The 13605-nt window shown below is 42.9% G+C and overlaps 1 protein-coding gene across 1 annotated transcript in view; it reads left to right on the top strand.

Moving 5' to 3' along the window:
* Nucleotides 1–285: 285 nt before the first annotated feature.
* Nucleotides 286–13605, top strand: part of LOC138598003 (complexin-2-like) — a 63138-nt gene continuing 49818 nt past the window's right edge. The window contains exons 1-2 of the mRNA XM_069669634.1: nucleotides 286–595; nucleotides 1522–1639. Of these exons, the coding sequence (XP_069525735.1) occupies nucleotides 1609–1639 (31 nt within the window). The 5' untranslated portion in view covers nucleotides 286–595; nucleotides 1522–1608. The remainder of the gene's footprint in view (nucleotides 596–1521; nucleotides 1640–13605) is intronic.

The following is a 13605-nucleotide window of genomic DNA, read 5'->3' on the forward strand; positions in this document are numbered from 1 at the left end:
TCCTGGATGCAAACCGAATGTGTGTGACATTAAACAAGACAATGTAGGCAAACAATAAGACATCCAGCTACAACATATTTACCCCGTGAATTTTTATCCTGCACTACCGTTTTAAACGAGTCCCTCTCCTCGTTGCAGAGGAGGGGGGCGGGCTGTCGGAGCAGCCAGCCAGCGTCAGGGTTGAATAATTGATCTCTCTCTCTCGGTCAGGAGGACGTTAGTGGGACGTTTCTCTCTCTCCATCACTCCATGTGATTCAGTCGCTCCTTCCCATCACTGTGTGAACGACAACAGCTTCAGCCTCCGTAAATCACCACCCTCTACTCCTCCTCTTCCTCTCTACGTGCGAGTGTGTAAGAGAGTGTGTGTGCAGGAAGACGAAGCACCAGCACCACCAAGGACGTCCCCTCTTTTTTTCCAGCCCCGGGAGCCGGAGATGCAAGGGACGAGCAGTTAGATTAGCCCGTGCTGTTGTTACGTGCTGCAGGATAACTTGGTTGTGGAGGGTTGTGCTGCAGCTGAAGAAGCTCTGCTCTCTGATCGCTGTTTGGTGTGTGAAGTGTGTGAGGAGGATTCAGCCTGTCGCCGGACGGAGGTAAATCGATGCATGATGCGGCTGCTTCAGTGCAATTCATCGGTTCTGAGGGGAGCTATCCACTCGCGATGGTGCTGAAAGCAGGCGCTGATCAAACAAGGAAGTGCATGTGTTTCCGTGCTTCTACAACGTCCCTTTCTTTTTGCATGCATCATCCGATCGATTATGAACATATATACTGCACGTTCACTGTATTTGTAGCTGCAAACATGCATGCATAAGCCCGTATTGTTGCCTAATTAACGCTTTAAGAGGAGCTTTTTTATGCCGGAGTGGGATGGTTGTGTCCAATGCCGCTCCAATGGAAGATGGAAAGTTTTACCACATGATCAGGAAAAATACACAGCAGTGGTTCAGGCCACATGCATGACAACACACTGTCCTGTCAGGCTGAGGACTTGCACGGTGCACTTTCACCAAACTAACGCGGCAAGAGAGGTTATTCTCTCATTCACATTTGCAAGGAAAAGATTAACCGAAGCTGCTGATTTGATCAATAGATTTTAGGTCTTTTTTTTCCTTTTCTTTATTCCCCGTTGTGTTCAGGTTGTGTTTGAACCATTGACCTTGGTGTCCTTCAATTGGTGCATTGAGAAAACGTGCCTGACACACAAAAGCAGATTCTATAAGGTTATATGTAGCTGTTCAGCTCCGTGCAAGCTGTAATTGGAGCTAAATGTAGTCATTTAAAGATCATTTCTGCAATCTCCTTTAAATAATTTATAGGTAGCGTGTCTAGCAGCCTACTCTAGAATGAGTTTGTAGTGACCTCCTTACCCTATAATGGCATTTTAAGTAATAATCAATGCACCTTTATTGTGTAGTCGTTGCTTTTTCTGTATTATTGATACATTTTAGGATAATTATAAGAAGGATTGTGGATTTTCTGACAGAAATCTACATTTTTTTGTCATTTTCTTTTTCAGATCTGGCAACAAAGGACTTCTACTTTTCCGTATCATTGAATGTAACATCGCTCAGATAAAGAAGGCAGGGAATTAAAAGCCATCATCATGAATTTCGTTATGAAACAAGCGTTAGGAGGTAAGAACAACCTTTTTGTACTGTTGCTTCTGAAAGTGTGACATTCATAAGTGCTGTGTGGGTCCGATTGTGTTTGCTGGATTTTTCCTCAAAACTTCAGCCTGACTTTTTGATATTCACGTCCCAGTTTCTTACACATATTCATCTAGCACTGTTCTCAGTCTCAGACAGCTGCAGAAGAAGTCCATTCATGTTTTATGTCTCTTTTGTCTCCTTCCCGCTTTGCACTTTTTTTTGCGTTTTTCCTGCACATCTGCTGCGCGTGTGGCCCCCTGAGGCGCGCTGAGTAGTCCTGCTTACTGTAACAGGTTTATGTTTTGTAAGGCAGACTGAGCCGTTATGGCCAAAGGGGCATTTCACGTTCCAGTGGGTACCACCTGCTTACCAAGAGGTGTTGAAATAGGTCTTTGCTGTGGCTCAGTCTTCCCATTAATCAGGCTGTGATGGTGCGTGTTCACTGGATGGTGCGTGTTCACTGGACGCTGCAGTGACTCTTATCTCCACATGCTGAGTACACATTTTCCACCTGAAGGGGACAAAAGATAATCAAAGCAGAATCTAATCTTCAATAATTTCATTCCTGCGTGCAGGCATGTGAATGACTTTCTAATTGCTTGTGCTGCAAAGGCTCCCCGGACATGAGATTATCATAACAGAGTAATGAATTTTGAAGGAATATGAACTTGTTATCATGTATGAATATGCAGATGAAGCAGTGAAGGTGAAAGGGCCTTAATGGTTTTCACACAGCAGAGATGCTGCTCTGTGATTTGTCCATAGAAGGGCCCTCAGAGCCAGTGTTTGCTGCTCTGCTCTGCTGTTGTTGGTGGTCAGTATATCGGACTCTGACTGAACTGCTTGAAATTTCCTTTTGGTCCTCAAGCATGTTATTAACAAGTATAAGCACCCCTTTAAGACTTGACTATTTCCCATGAAAAGATTTGTTTTTCTTTTGTTTTAATATTTGAAGTTAAACGTGCCAGTTTTGTCTCTTCTGTGATGTTGTCTGCGCTCCTTACCATGTTGTTGATGTCTAAAGTTATTAAAGAAATCTAAACTAACTCACTCAAAATGTTTGTTCTTACATCTGCTGAAAACTTAAGTGACAATCAAAGTTTATGAGAAAACATCCTCAGATATTATTTACACAATATCTGAGATAAAAACCAGCTAATCTGTGACATGATGAATGTGTGGGTGTGGTGTAATCATTTTTAATTGACTGTTGCCTGGCGCTCAAGGCAAGCAACCCCTCCAACTGTCACTGTTTTTTTGATTCAAAGTTGCTTAAATCTGATTGGTCCCAATTTTTGGATGAAGCTGTCTGAGCTTGTCGTGTTGTCAGTAAGGCAGGTGTTTCCCCTTTTGTACCCAACGCTGCCGCAGTCTGTTGTCTACTTCCCTACGTTTTCATTGGACAACACGGACCTGATTACTCACTTCGTCCAGTGGGGCCGTTCTGATTAATTCAAAAACATAAAACATGTATTTGAATTGAAATTTCTTATTCATGTCTTACAGAATACTATATGAACTTTAAATACCTCTATAGATTAAAGTCAGGAATTTCACATTGTGTGTCATTAGAGCGAAAGTTAATGATCTCTAGAAGCAGAGAAACAATGCTTTACAGATAGTACACAGAAATGCCCTGTGATGATCACCAGCTGTTTGCATGTGTTTACCTGTTTACTGAGACTGTAAACTGTCTTATTACAACCTGTGTTGGAGATATTAAGTCTGTTTGGGATGTGGGTGAAGGGCCAATGAATAGGCTGAATAGGTTCAACAAACAAAGTCTTTCACTGTGGAGACTGGAGCTTGAGTCTCTTGTGAGATCAAAGGTCAACCTTGACATCTTTTAAGTTAGGTAAGTAATGTCATTTATATATTTATTAAATAACGTACGAGTATTTTATTTTTATTTAACTTTACCTGGTAGTTAGGTGCCTGAGTGTAACCAAACTGGGACCTTAACAACCTTCCCCACGTGTTTGTACAGTATGGTTAGATTACAGTACGTCATGTTGTCTTCCAAATGTAGGGGCGCAAATTTAGTAAAGGCTCCTCTTCACTTGAATTCCCCCCCTGGGGATCAACAAAGTATCATCTTCATTGTATGAGAGGATGGGAACAAATGACCTATAAGGTCCTACAGGTTGAAGGATTTATTGTATTTACCACAAAACACCTAAACTCAACATCACAGTCAACTCATTTGCAAACATGCTATGTTTTCATTTCCATTGTGTCTATTGATTTCCATCCATTTCTGTATGAAAATCAATAAACAGACTGAAGCATGATTTGTTGGAGCAATAAAGTCAGAACAAATAGCCACTAAAAGCAGAGGTATTAAATATATGCAGAAATATGAAATGGTATAGCCTGTATTCAAATATATTAAGCAACCAAGTTTAAATGATTTATGCAAACACTCTGGTCTGTTGCTTTAAGGCTGCTGCTGTCTGTGTTCTGTTTGTTTGTGTCAGGTACAGTAGCTGAGCGCTCATCATGTATTTAGAGAAGTGTTTGTGTGTGTATGTGCGTGTGTGGTTCAGTGCTGGCGCTGGTGGGTGCGTTAGTGGGAGTCCTGGAGAGCCGTGGGCGCCCACCGTCGGGCTCGCACAAAGCTCCTCGTCAACAAAGACAACGAGTTAAAAAAGCGGCTCAACTGTGCATGAAAGAAATTTCACACATGAGGGAAACCAGGCAGTTTGTGCCAAGGTCTCCACCTTAAGCAGAGTATTTCTTTCCGTCTTGGGGAGCAAGTTTTTCCGTTTCTTCTTAAGGAGTAATGAGTTTTCAGTGTGCAGTGGATTAGCTGTGGGCTATTATCTCACTTCGCTCTCTCTCTCTCTCCCTCTCTCTCTCTCTCACTGTGAGGAAAAACTCACACTCCATCTGCTCCCATCAAGGCTGTGATTTGTATTCTGTGTGTTTTATACAGTGAAGAGCAAGGTCGCGTTCAACTCTGTCACCCTCGATCCTTTCAGCCTTTCAAATGCACGACAGATCAGAGGTTTTTCCCAGAAGATGAAGGCTCATCTGAGGAAACATGCTGTGCTGGTATATTAAGAAAGACCATCTGGTTGTTTTGTTTGTTGTAGCTGGTTCACCAACAGTCATGTGGATTTAAGTGTGACTGCACCCAGAAGAATTACATTCCATGCGCTGCTGAAAAAGTTGTAGCTACATGTGTCTGTGAAGGTTCTCAGTCATCCAGGTCATGGTAACTCTAAGCTTAATCCAAAAGGCAACTGGATTGGTTGAAGTTCTTGAAGACCACAGCTGTTATGAACGACAACCTGGTTAACAATAAAAACAAAATGATTGTATTATAATTGAATTGCATTAATCCATTCTTTCAGCTACATGTCAAGTTAAGCTTATGTCTACTTTGACATGTTAACTGACCCCTTTGACTATTAGCAAAATGTCTTTATGGTGCTGCTTACAGTGCTACCTTAGAGACCTGACAGGAGGCTAATGCAGCCTGTTAGCTGTGTTGAATAATCCACTTTTTTTAACCTGCTGAGTGCTTCATAAACAAGCATGGTGTGTACGTCTAAAGCCCCTTTCCCACTGGTCAAAAAACAACCGCTAACACCCGCTAACACCTGGCTTTTTTGCTTAGTGGGAAAGGCTACAATCGGCATTCAGACCCTGGTTAAATGACTCTGCAGTAGACCCGGGTAATTATCGCCGCGGCTCCGATCGGCAATGATGGAAACACAAAACCCTGGGTTTACACGTTAATCTCCGCCCGGCGCGATGCTATGACGTGCATTGAAGTTCCAGCCGCTGTCGCGTAAATACAGAAGAACAACAAACAACGGTGAATTAGTTCTTTGTTTCGTGCAAGATGCAGCAACACTGGCAAGACAGCAAGGTGAGAGAGCTTCTTCTGATCCGAGGGGAAGAAGAAATAAGGCGACAGTTCTTTGTGCGTATTATTGTTTACTTACCCTGTTTCCGGCGCGTTTGTGACGTCAGGCGGTGACACGGCAGAAAACAGACCAAAGGAGTATACTCCACTGGAAATGGGAAAAGAGACAATCGGCATTTATTAGTGGGTCTTCCCGGGTCTGAAAAAAAAACCTGCGTCAACGCGCTAATTTTGGTGGGAAAGGGTTATTAAGGACTGCGCTGACCAACGCTAACATGTATCCAACTAGGTAGCAAGTTAGCAGTGATGTTTTTTTGGTGTGGACCCTTGATCGCCTCAGGGACTGCTGGAGTCCCTGAACCACAGTTTTAAAACCTATGGCCAAGTTGTATCAGTAACATAAAGAGAGAGAAGTAGTGTGTGTGTGTGTGTGTGTGTGTGTGTGTGTGTGTGTGTGGCTCTTATTGCAAAAACCATGCAGGGGGAGACGGGAGGATTTATGCCGTATAACATCATCAAAAGTGCTCGTAAATAGAAGTCGGCTTTCGCACCTCTTTCTCTCTGCGAAGCTGCGACCCCAGCTCCTCCCTCCCCTCCTCCTCCTCTTTCTCCCTCCTCCTCCTCCTCCTCAGGCGTCTCTGGCCTCGGCCTTGGCAGAAGAGGAGGAGGAGAATGAGGTGTAGGAGGAGATGAAAAGTGACAAATTGATCTTTAAAACTGGGTGTTATATCATCAGCGGCTGAAGGCAGAGGTTGTAAAGTCGCACTGCACTCTCGGCCGGCACAAGCTGTAATCTCCATTTAATGGGAGATGTTTTCTGTCCTCTGCGGCCTTGCAGTTCTTTTCATTCCTTCATTTATCACTCTTTTCTCAACTCCTCTCTCCCCCTCCTCTCGGTCACATTTTTACTGCCTTTATTCCACGCTCCTTTGCAGCTCTCCCTCCTCTCCTTCCTTAAATGTCTGTACTTTTACTCCATCAGTCTCTTCACCCCCTCCGTGCTCTTTCATCCTTCATTTTTAAATTTCTTTTCTGTCTCTCCTCTCTCCCCTCTTCGACCATTACAATAAATCTGAAGGGCGCGGCACGGAAAACCTCAATCAGGCAGCCACAGGGGAAACGGGGGCATGTGTGTGATTCGGTGTTAGCTTGTGTGTGGCAGGAAGGAGAGAGGGAGTGTGTGGTGGAGCGGGACCTTAGTTGTTGAACGTTAAAAACATAGAAAATGCACAAAATTATCAAGAAATGCCAGGACAAAGCCATCAAATTCAAACCTACTGACATACTGATAAACAAAGCTAAGCACACAGACACACACAGGGAGTCGTAATCAGTGGGATGCTCGGTTAGAAAACCACCGCCTGTGAGAGAGAGCAGCCTGCAGCTGAGCCTTTCACACACACCCACAGGACAAACATGCAAACATTCTGTAAGAAGGCAAACTTGTGTGTGTCAACAGAAAACAACAGCGTATAATAAGAGTGGATATACTGCAGAGCTTTGAGGCAGGATGCAGATAAACACACTGAGTCGGCCTAAAGAAAAGTCACTGCTGTCAATCAACCCGAGATTTGCATTCCTCTTCGTGACTTGTCAAAGCTCCATTTTCAGTTCACAGCAGCAGTGTGAAAGCTGCTCCGTCTTATTCTGGAAGGAAACATGTTAAGCCGCGTTAACTTCTCCTGCTTTATCAGGTGCATATGCTGAGCAACAATTTAATGCTGCACAGTTAAATCAGCTCTCCATCTGACAAGGCTTCAACCTTTCTTTAGTAAATGCACCTTCATTGAGCACTAAGGCTTCTGAATGGTCTGTCGGCTCTGAGGCTTCACTCAGTGGACTTTGAGTGTTTTGCTCAAGGGAACTTTAACTGTGGTGATGGTTCTCTCTCGCCTTGAGGCCACAGCTGCACTTTGAGTGGATATCCAGACAGAATGGTCTGTTAGTATTTTGTTATTGATTGATGTTTAACCGATCCATCGCCCCATGAACAGACCCTATCGCTCTGTTTCTCCTTCACCTGACCGATGTTGTTTCTTCTGTAATAAAGTAAAGGAGTAATGAAGCTTATCAGGGCAACTTAACTGTCCTTTCGCCTTCTTAGACTTGAGGAAATCTACATTTTAACGTCGCCGAATGAGGTAACACAGTGGTGATTGAGCCTATGGCCCACTGATGAAAGCCTTTGCATTTGCAGTATTACAGACTTTTGTGGCGACTTTTGTGAAAAAAACCACAAGCGGCGCCCAGTTAGTGACGCGTTTTCCATCAGCCAGCAGTGGTTGGTCTTACAGAGAGGGTAGGCGGAGCTAAGCGGCTGCTTTTCCGGTCTATGCAAGTGTTGCGAGTAAACAGTAATCTACTATGGCTGAACAAACAAAGAAAAGATGGATGACTACAGATACAACTTCAACAAGAAGTGAAAATCCAAAGAAAAAGAAACAAACTCGACGCTCAGATGAAGCAAACTAAAAAGGAAAGCGACCGTCAGCCAGGAAAATCAAGAGTTACAACCGGAGCCAACCGTGGACGTCACACATGCAACACTGTCTGGATATCTGGGAAGTGTGCTCCCGCAATTTCCGTTTATCGCCATAGGTGCCGCCAAAGAGAACAAAACTGAGATCTTCAAGATTACTACTTTAACTGCCCTTTCCCTTTTTAGACTTGAGGAAATACACATTTTAAATAACCAAACAGGAAACAATTCTCTCTACTGCATTAGCATTCTCTTTGTTATCATCACAACAACAGACCCGGCCTATACACATTATTGTTGCTGCTAGATACTAAAGTGGATGTAAACGGTCATGTATGTGTGGTTATAATTACAGACACACTCATGTAAATATGCATTAATGGTAAAGTGTCATGTCTAGTATTGATAGTGTGAAAATGTAATATGCAGTATACAGTATGAGGCAATTCCCTGTGCACTGGCTGTGCGGTCACATAGGAGATAAAACATAATTATCCTACAGGATTAATTAGGATGAGCTGCAGAACCCTGGAGGATATGTGGCTATATGAAGATATAGTATAACTCCTGTGTGCCTTTACAACCCGCCCGAGGTAAATGAGCTGATATTTGTTTACTTCTTCAAACAGGGAAAGAAAGGGGGACCCATGAATAGTTTCTTTGTCGTGTCAGGATTTTGAAATCTGGCTTTTCTTAATGCTGATGTTGAAATGTTCCGCGATATGTCCGTCCCCGCCCTCGAAGTATGTACTTAAACAAATCCTTAAAGAAATGTATTTTTTGCATGCCCTCCCTCTTTGCTCATCCCCATATCTTTTCCCTTTTCATCCCCACTTCCTCCCCCCTCCTCCCTCCTCTCTTAGCTCTGTCCACTCTCTGCTAATGAGGCTGATATGGACTGTGCCTTTCGAAGCTGCAGGCATGGCCTCCGTCCTCCTGCTGCCTTCAATCGAGCCGTGGGACAGATTTATGCACACAGCCTTTGTACAGCTGGTAGAGAGATGATTGTAAAGTGAAATAATTTTTCTTTTGTTGTAAAGACTGAAGAATGGAGACACGGCCACATGAAGCTGAACGGGGATGTTCCATCAGCATGCCTGTGATGTCACGGCGTGTTATTAATGCCCTTCAGCTCTGCACACACAAACAAAATAATTTGCTTATTTTAAAAATGACTTGCAGCTTGTGTGCACTCAACATTTGTGGCCCTCCTTACAAGAGTTGACCATTTAACCAGCAGCTTAGATAACATGGCATGTACTCTCCGTGTAACACACGCTTCCTGCTGGATTTCATTTAAAACCTGTGCGCTTGGGTGGGCAGCCTGTGTGAGCAATTCAAATGAGTGTCTTCACACTTAACTGGCTTTGGGCTGACTTGGCATGTAAGAATAATGTTTTAAGGCGGATATCAAACTATTTTAACCCGATTCAGAGAAATGAGCCGAGAAGGCAGGCAATGCAATCCTGATAAATTGATGTGCAGTAATGATATCTGCCCTCTTTAGACACCTCTGCTGCAGCACGGTGCTTTGGATGTACGGTGCCGAGCCGTGCTTTGAAAACATACAACAAGACATCAATTTTAACTCGTTTTTTAACCTAAATCTACCTCTGGCTCCATTTAAATGTTCGACAGTTGAAAACTAAAGAACATAGTACACAGTTTTTAGATGTACCGCTCTGCGAAATATAAAGAGACCACCCCAAATGTTCCTTAATCAGCATCTCTCTCTTCATGTCATGGTTGGCCCAATCCAGATGTGAACATTGAAAACCTCCTGAATGTGATCAAGAGGAAGATGGATGGTCACAAGCTATCGAACAAAGACGAGCTGCTCCAAGAGCGGCCTAACGTCATCCAACAGCACTGTGACGGACTGGAGGAGAGCATGCAGAGATGCACGAGAGCTGTAATTAACAACCAGGTTATTCCACCAGAGATTGTTTTGTGTCTCTTCCTGAGTGAAACATAAGTATTCTGTTCTTTAATATGAACATGAAGTCTTTTTTATTCAAGCTCTGAAAAACATATTTTTTGCATCTTTTTGTTTTCCTAACCAGTCGTCATTTTCTGCAGATAAAAGACCTCAATGATGATTGATTTGGAGAAATGTTGTTTACAATAAAACAAAAACTCATTTTACACAAACCAGAGAAAAACTTATTTTTACAGTGGTCTCTTATTTTTTCCAGACCTGCAGATATAGCTTCTTTGTCTATTTGTGTCTGTAACCGCCTGTGTGAGTCGAAAAATAACCAAATGTTGCAGAGGGAATGTGTGCACCAAATATAAAGTTTGCAAGCGCAACAAAATGTAACTGAACTTGCGGACTTATTTCAACCCAAACAGAAATCTTTTTTCTGAACTAAACCAGGTAGTTTTGGTGGCTGATCCTTACGAAACAAACAATAACAAATATCTGACTACTGTAACTACTGTACTGTACGTCTTTTGAATATAAGTGTGTGTTTTTGATTGAGATGTGACAGCTGAGCAGGATGCACATCTCTTTGTGCCTTCTCAGCTGAGTGGATAAATTGCACGCTGGCTCATTTTCTGCCCTGTGTCTGTTCTCACAGATGTTTGACCAAATATTACACAGAAGTGTGTATTTGTAATGGATGCTCATTTTGTTTCTTAGACCCCCACGCTCCTTTCAGAGTAAACTGTATGTCAGGAGCCCACTCTCCCGGCTCCTCATCCTCACAAACACAAGTCCTCCACCTGACGGTGCAATATAAAACAGTGTCAGGCTGAAGATGATTGATGTATCGATGTTTTATATGTCATCATGGTCCAGCAACGCTCCCCGAGGGTCTGTGTGTTCGTGTCACACTGTGTGCGTCATTTGTATCATAATCATGGTGAAGTGACAGTGACCGACCTGCAGGCACGTTCTGGAGCTGTTGTTACAGATCTCTGTCTTCAGAAGCAACCATGTTGAACAGAACTAGTTTAGTAACTCCAGGTCCCCGAGGCTTTAACAGTCCGGACTGTTTTCACCATTATAAAAGGAAAGGGTTTTCTTTTAACGCAGGCTGGTTATTGGAGTGTTTAAGCATGACTCACATGGCTGCTGCAAATGATTGCCCCATAGTAAAATACTGTATTTAATACCATTTAAACAGTGCCATTAAAATCTTTCACCGTTGGCAACTTCCTATGGTTTTCCAAGAGAGAAACCCAGAAGGAAAAAGCTTGGTCCTCATCAAGTCCTTTTCAAGACTTAGTTTTGCCAAAATGTAAATGTTGGAGTGGCTAAAGGATCTGCATAAAGAACTGTACTTAATGTCTACTCTTATAGATTTAAGATCTGCTAAGTAATGACTGAAAAAGTGGACTTATCTATGTAAAGAAGTAGGAGGAAACATCCTTCCTACATCCTTAATATTTGTGAGAAGAGAAAAAAAAAAAATCCATCTTGTAAACAGTGGTTGCCACCGTGGAGTCAACACCCAAATGAAAACAAGCCCAATAAATAAGACAGAAGACAAAAGACAGTTGGCTTAATGCAACAATAAATTAAGTTTACTGAAGTACTTTTTAACCAACCAGAGAAGCATGCCCCTTTGCTGTAAAATATCACCTGTGCTGAAGCAACACAAATGTCTCTAATCTAATGCATTCAGTCCTGGCCCTAACTACGGCTGCAGCGTTTCGCAACTAATCAGACTCTTTGTGCTGCGCTTAACTACATTTCTTCTTTATGTAATGATGCCAAATGATTGACATTCTCCAATCTGTGGGGGTTTCTTCCCTGCACCAGCCTGCCGGGGCAGTCCAACAACAGCTAAGGGAATCCCCATGTGGTGAGCATGGCTGTCAATCAGATCCTGCAAAGACGTATTCTGCATGCGGAAACTGTGGCAAGGACACGAGAGGAATGAGCAGAGTGGCCACCATAGAAAGCTTAATGCACACCCGTCCTCTGCAAATGAAAAGCTAAAATTACAACTCTTTAAATGACTTGATTTTGGATGTTAAGAACATTTAAGTTAAGTGACTTTGGTTTGGAAACTGAGTTTCATACTGCCAAGCAAGGGTAGTATTTTACTACCCTGGTCGCTCATGCCTTCTATTCTTAGTTTGAACTAATGGTGGGATAGAACTATAAAATATTCATGCAGTCTGAGATAGTCACTGTGTCAAAGGAGGCGATCACTGTGTCTCGACCAGGATACATGTCAGACTGAATGATGCTTCCTGCCCAATTTAGCGATAGTGAAAGGCTGTTCAGGCAGGGCAACCTAGAGATTTATTTTTTTGTATCACATGTCAAAAACCAGGACACCTGAGGAGCTGGGAAGAACTTCCAATGTTAGGAATTGGGCCATGTTTGGAGGCTGTGATCTTATAGATAAATCCTGGCTTTAATAGTGGGCACTTTCAGGCAACACATAAAACATCATTTAAAGTTGGCATGTGAGCAAACATGTGAGCAGGCCTAGATAAACTAACAATCCCTCTACTTTTAGCTTTACCTTGGTCTCCATTAACTACTGGGGGTAATATCTGGCCATTTAGCTGCCACATCTACCAAAATGTTTTCTAGCTAGGTTCTTTTGCCACTTTCCCACTGGTCAAAAAATCTACTAACACCCGCTAGCACCTGGTTTTTTTTGCTTAGTGCAAAAGGCTACAATCGGCATTCCGGCATTCAAACGACTCTGCATTAGACCCAGGTAATTATCGCCTCGACTCCAATCGGCATTGATGGGAACACAAAACCCGGGTCGACGCGCTAATCTCCGCCCCCTTCCTGGTGTGATGCTATGCTCCTACAGCTACAAATTTGTCACCGCTGAGTTTGATAAACAGACTGAATGAGTAATAGATACCATAAAGACCTAACCACCATAACATCTTCACTGTTTACTAACCGTGTTTCCGGCACGTTCTTGATGTCAGTTGGTGACGCAGCAGAAAAGAGACCGACAGGAGTATACTTCACTGGCAATGGGAAAAGATACAATCGGCATCAATAAGCGGGTCTGAAAAACTAGTTTAAGTTTAAGTTTGCTGTTTGGTGCTTAAATGAAAACCGTGGCCTGCTGCTGTTGCAAATGTGTTTGAGAACACTGAGACTAAACCGTAACAGTGAAGCTTCTGGCTGTAAGACAAAACCAATAGGCGGAAAAACGCTAAATAAAAATGGCTTACAAGCAAGTGGGTTGAGAACATTTGACAAAAACATCAGATAAGTAATAAATCACACCCAATATAATGATCCAAATTCATTCTGTGTGTATCAGGGTTCGGACATAACAGACTCGACAGAGCTTCTTTATAATTTTTCCACGAGCTAGATGTTAGTTTACTAATAGACTGCCACTGGCATGACAAATAAACCCACACATCTATTGTAACAGACACGAACGTCATCCTTACAAACAAGCCTCTTTGAAGCTAAAAACACAAACACATCAGCTGTTTTGTTTCTTGGTGCTAATTACCGACGTCTTCAAATGTTTTTTTCTGATCTTGGTGACGGGTTCAGAGACTCAAAACACTCCACCTGCTTTGGCGAGGAGCTGAGAGACGCCGGGCTGCATTACAGCCGCTGATGCTTTTCACTGATTCACGCTTTGACCTAGA

This window comes from Semicossyphus pulcher, unplaced genomic scaffold (genome assembly GCF_022749685.1).
Source record: "Semicossyphus pulcher isolate SPU_LCO1_2020_fin unplaced genomic scaffold, fSemPul1.0.p SCAF_2, whole genome shotgun sequence".
Classification (NCBI taxonomy): Eukaryota; Metazoa; Chordata; class Actinopteri; order Labriformes; family Labridae; genus Semicossyphus; species Semicossyphus pulcher.